Consider the following 6,000-nt stretch of genomic DNA (forward strand, 5'->3'; position numbering starts at 1 on the left):
AAGTCTCTCTGAGCGTTTTAAATCAGATGACTGTGTGCAGGTTGGAAACCAACATGAACATGTTGTTGGCCGGTTCTCCACGTTCCTTGTTCCTTCATTGGGTTCCAGACGAGCTATTAAAAATGTTTTCTGATGGTTTATAGAGTGAGACATTAATCCATTCACTGAGGAAATAATCTGCACATTAATCCACAAGGAAAAGAATTGTTAGCTGCTGCCGCCACCAAATAACTCCAATAAACATGAAGAACCTTTAGCACTTTAGAACCACATACAGTGTGTGAGGAACCAGCCCCTAAATAAAGAGGTTCTTCAGCTGCTGATGGTTCTCTGTAGAACCACAGAGCGTTTTGAGGAACCATTTAAGAACCAGTGTTTTTCTGAGTGAATGCACCATTCGATATGTGGGTGTGTTTCAGTCTAAAAAAAAACACACACACACACACACAAATCCCTCCTGTTGGCCGTTGCTCTCTCCCAGTCATGAAGATGTGTGAAGGCCCCTGACAGGGAACAACAGAACAAACCAGAACAGAAACACAAAATGGCCTCCCAGCCGCCTCCTCGCTCCACCTGACGGCGCCGCCCGCTCCCTCCTCTCCTCTCCGGCGGCGGCGGCGGCGTCACGAGTCAGGCTGACATGTGGCTTTGCTCTCCTCCTGCGTGGCCCTCAGCAGATGCAGAACAGTACTCCAGGATCCCATCAGCGCCCCGTTCAGAGTAATTTCATGCTTTAGGGAGCAGGATCTCCGTCCCGCCGAGACAAATCATGAATTAGCATGGAAACGAGGGCTCCTGTTGAACCTGACGGGGGAACGAGGAAGCTGGACGCCGTGGATGCCGGATGGAGAGTGGAATCGAGTTTTTAGAGCAGGTTTGCTAGTTTAGTTTTGATTTCTCACTGTCACCCAAAAAGTCTAAATAAGTATTGCGTACTACAAACTCAACAAAACATCATACCATTTAAAAAAAAAAAAAAATGTTTTCACTCCGCTCAGATAAAAACGACCTAATAAACTGACAAAAACCAAAAACATTTTCTCTATAATTTGACTTTATTTGTTTTTGTAAACGCAATAAAGTTTCAGTTAGCTGTCTTTTTATTGTAAAGCCTTGTTTTTGTTTTTATTTTTATTTCAGTTGACTAAAATGTTTTTTCGCACCCAGTTTTCGTTTTCGTTGACGAGTAATAATCTGGGCGAGGAGCATGTCTTTCAAAACAATAAGAGAGTGGATCCCCTGAAGGAGGGAGAGGTGCGACTCGTCTCCAGGTGTATCCCAAAAGGAGAGGCAGGATTCCGGATGCAGCAGGTGTGCACGTGCTGCCTGGTGACGTTCGGCGTCTCCTGCGGTGCCGCGTGTGCAAACATCAACGCATCATCGTCAAATTAACTGCGACACCTCGGCGTGATTAAATAAATGAGACAAGCGGGGGCCTCTATCTCACACCAGTGCAAATTAAGACGTTTCCCATGAATCCCATTGCTCTGTGACCCCCCCACCCCCCCACGCCCCAAACACACCCTTTTGTGCTATAAAGCAATATCCTTTGTGCTGTAAACCTCTGAGGCATATTTCTCACCAAAACAAATTTTTACATTGTGAGCCAGTGGCTCAGTGATGGTCCTCTTTGTTTACTGTAATTATACTCAGTGGTGGACAGAGTACTACAGACTACTCCTCCGGTTGAAGTACTGTCACTCTGCTGATATCTGACTGCAGTAGAAGTAGAAGGTGTGCTGTAAAAATCTACTGCAGTAAAAGTAAAGAAGCAGGTTCCTCTTCTCGTCTTTGCTTTTATTGTGAAAGGTTCCATAATCTGTCATTGATCATTCCTCTGTAATGGAGTTACTGAGTAAAAATACTCTTAAAGATACACAGAGCTACTCAGTTACAGTGACGAGAGTGAATGGGATTATTTGTTACTTCCACCTTTGATATACAGGGTGACACAAAAAAAACGGGAACGTTTTAACAATCCAATAAAACCAAGAGTGATGGAAGAAAAATATTTTATTCATAGTAATTGAAACCTGAAAACATGCCATTTAAGAAACAATGATGGAATTTTCATTTTTTAAAAATTGTGCTGCCACTTGCTCATGTCTGCCAATACGCACTTCAAAAATTCCCGTTTTTTTGTGTCACCCTGTATCTCAAACATCTCAAACTGAATGTGGTGACAAATTATTGATGCTAAAATGCCACATGCAGCACCTTTAAATCTATACAACAGCAACAGCCTTAAATAGGCCTATTGATCGATTCTGTGCAGCTAATTAAGAAGCAACATTCATTTATTCATTCATTTGGCTCATTCATGTTCCATAGCCACTAATTCCTGGGCAGAGAAAACGTCTCTGCTGTCCGTCACCGGGGGAGCACACAGACAAACACTCCCGTTCACACCCACAGAGGCGGCTGAAAGCCTCCAGCTGACCTGACCTGCTCGTCTCCGGGAGGAAACTAGAACATCCAGACCAAACCCATTTATTTATCCTGTAAGAAACATGTGCTCCTCGTGCAGTTTTTTGCCACAGAAAACAGAATCTAGTGTTCCTGCGCGCCCGGCCCTGTCAGCGCTAACAGCCGGCAGGTCGCCGCTCGCACCCACAGGCGAGACGTGCGACACACACACACACACACACACACACACACACCATCTTTTACAAGCTTCCACGTTCCCCTGCCTTCTCTGGCTCAAACCAAACACCTCACCAGTGTGTCTGACTCAACCCTGAAAATAAAACCCCGAAAAAGCAGCTATGAAAGCAAGCTATTCAGCAGTCAGTTTGGGGGATTTGTTTTTGTTGTTTGTTTGTTTGTTTTTTTTTGTACCTGTTGGCACAGAGCCTGTGTTTAGCGTGCAGCGGGAGCATCTCAGTGCAGGGAGAATACATCCTGAGGCATTTCACAACACCAAACCTTGACAAGAGAACAAAATCTCACTCCATCCGTCTCAGGCGCCTCGTTAGACACATTGTCTGTGAGTTGCTTTGATAATTATGTGAACTACATTTTGAAGGTAATATTGAGGTGTTAATACCAGTATTAAGTTTTATTACTTGGGCAACAAGCAGAGAAAGTCTTAAAAGGCAACTTAAGAGGCTTTTATTGAATAGAAGCCGGCAAAATATCTAATTTCTTCTATTTAGTTTTATGAAATGTAAATATTTACCAAGTATGGCTACAGATGCAACTGCTAGTGCGGATATAAGTATGTACAGTATGTGCAAATGATGTGTGTATATTGGCACGGGGTTGTGCATTATGTATAGTTTATGTGCATATAGCGAGGATTGCCTAAAAACTGACATGGTTATGAAGTGGTGATGGTTTTGTGATGTTGTATTTTTTTTTAATTAGGGTTGGGAGGGTTTATGTAAATGCATTTACTTGTGAATTTAGGTAAAAACATGTGCACACAGTACGTTCTTAATATGTTCAGCTGTCCGCCTGTGTTTAATTTAATGTAGCTGTACTTACATGTAGAGATGACTATGGATCAGAGTAACTTGATAAACTGTATTCTTACGTTGATTTATGTTCCCATAGTCAATGGATTTATTATTTACAAAATGTTTTTTCAGTTTCACACTGTTGTGTTTAGCTCACTTGATGTCTAGGTAAGAGGTGCATCGGGCGAGACCAGCACAAATACTGTTGCCCATTTCAGTCTGGCAGCGTTCCTGATCTGTTTTACACACTCGCCTCAATATTATTGGCTGAAAGTGCCGTTACTTTATTGCATTTGTTTGATCATTATGCACTCAGCACTGTAATTTTTTTTTTTTTTATACTCATAATGACACGCCTAAACAGCCCACCAAGGATGCATCACCTCCTGTTTAAATGCATTCATTTCTTGCTGAACTGGTACAGTGAAGAGAGCTGGAGCTGCCTCTGTGTGCACGCCACAGAGCCTCGGTCAAAAAACTGGAAACCTGGAGATTGAAAATGCACCGCCTCTTTTAATTTAATCATCCAGCCCCCGTGCTAAAGTAATTGAATAGTCCTGATTTAGACCGCAATGAGACTCTGCAACTTTCCACTGAAAGCCGGGTTAATGAAATTGTGCTAGGTGTGTTAGCAGCCCCTTTCTCTTCAGCCCTCTGCTGCCAGGAAACTTAATACATCCGTCTAACCCTACAGGCTGTTTTAAGGCACAGGACTAACCTGCTCTGAAAACAGAAATGGTGATATTCCCATAAAACTGATAATCAGAGCACTCCCTGTGCATCTCCACTCACACGGCCCTGGCCTGCAGATTATTTGATCAGCGATGGGCATGGATCCATAATGAAACAAAGCTCCAGGAGGAAGGATGGCGAGGACTCAGGCTGGAAGGAGCAGCTATTTACTGTGTGCTTTACGCTGTTCTGCTTGGTAGGAGCTCGGCTTGAGTCTCCAGCAGGAGGAGGGGACAGCGCTGATGCCTGTGTGCCCGGGGGCAAAGCACTTATGCAAGAGCTACTACAATGGGTGGGCCACTACATGAGCGTGCTCGCTGTCAATGCACACACACGCGCACACACACACACACACACACACACACACACACACACACACACACACACACACACACACAGAGTCTCTTTCATGTCATCCTGTAACCTCTCTCTTTGTTGTCTCCTCTCTCTCTCTCTCTCTCTGCTTTAGGTTCAAACATCTCCTCTTTATTTCTGAGACACTTTTGGCCTTTCTCTACCGCAGTTTAGCTCTTCACATCCCTGCAGGAACACCTCAGTGTGAGTGCTGGTGGCTACGCAACATAACAACTACATGCTATCACATAAAGGGCCACATATACTGGACATTTTTTTTAAAACCAAGAAAGGAATATGTGGTCCACACTGTGCTTTTGTCCCTTGATGCATGCAAGTAGTGCCCGCATGTATCCAGCAGGTTCTTTACAGGCAGTACCTCCACCCTCTGTGCCAGCATCATGAGGCCGGCAGCCACCTGTATCAGCAACAATCAGTCCTATTTGTCAGGAAAACAAAAATGTGAAACGTTAAGAGCCCAGCTTCTGGTAACTTCTGGTAACTGCACCTAGCTGCTATGATGCGCGCTATTCATTTGTGCCACAACCATTGATCTGAAGCTGTAAGGTGGCTCAACTGTGTGTGTGTGTGTGTGTGTGTGTGTGTGTGTGTGTGTGTGTGTGATTCGCTCGGTAGGTGCAACAGTTTGTGCGATGCATCTAGAAGCTGCCTTATAGGAGTGGAAGATGCGTTTACACCTCACAGCTTTTGAGAGTTTGGGTTTTTTCTTTCTTTCTTTCTTTCTTTCTTTCCTTCTTTCCGTTTCACACACACTGATCTTACCTTCTGCTGCCTTCTGGCCATGTCAGTCGGCTGCTTTGCATTGAAGGGATATGCGATGCAGCGCATCACAAACACATACAGCTGGAGTCTCTTCTTTCTCTCCTCCTCCTCCCTTTGCATCTTCTCCAGATCCTCCTTCTCTTTGTCGCTGGCCACCGACGGGCTGGGGCTGGACGGGCGGCCGCCGCTGCTCCCTCGGCCCCGGGGCTGCAGCCCTCCGCCGCCGCCGGGGCCGTCGGCCGCTCGGCCGGGTGAGAGCCGGGCTCCGCCGCTCTTCGGGGCCGCCGCCTCCCTGCGCTCCACCTCCACGATCTCATCCCCTTCCTCCTCGCTGGAAGACGGGTCCAACATCGCCGGGCGCGTCAACGGAGAGCAAAGATGAGGCAGAAAAAGTGTTTTTTGAAAAAAAAAGATGCTGATCAAATTAAGTACAAGCTTCCTGTGTAGCCAAAAAGAAAGAGGAAAAAAGAAAGAAGATCCAGGGAAAGTCGACGGGAGCCGGAAAATCTGACTGATGCTTGTCCACAAAAAGAGGGGAAAAGTGTTTGCGGTCAGACGAGCGAATCTCAGCGAGGGGAAATGAAAGTGTTGTAGAGTCTAGTTGCAAGCCTTTCAACTCTGCCAGTCAGTCATCGCAGGGGGGATTTACCAGGAGAATAGATGTAAAGGGGGA

General features: G+C 45.5%; 1 protein-coding gene across 12 annotated transcripts in view; it reads right to left on the bottom strand.

The window, feature by feature from the left end:
- The window catches only part of cadpsa (Ca2+-dependent activator protein for secretion a), a 206,870-nt gene extending 201,192 nt beyond the window's left edge, over positions 1-5,678 (bottom strand). For all 12 annotated transcript variants that reach the window (XM_030052526.1, XM_030052528.1, XM_030052529.1 and 9 more), the window contains exon 1: positions 5,328-5,678. In XM_030052526.1, the coding sequence (XP_029908386.1) occupies positions 5,328-5,678 (351 nt within the window). The remainder of the gene's footprint in view (positions 1-5,327) is intronic.
- Between the last annotated feature and the right edge of the window lie 322 nt (positions 5,679-6,000).

The sequence above is a fragment of the Myripristis murdjan genome, chromosome 5 (genome assembly GCF_902150065.1).
Source record: "Myripristis murdjan chromosome 5, fMyrMur1.1, whole genome shotgun sequence".
NCBI classification, from domain to species: domain Eukaryota; kingdom Metazoa; phylum Chordata; class Actinopteri; order Holocentriformes; family Holocentridae; genus Myripristis; species Myripristis murdjan.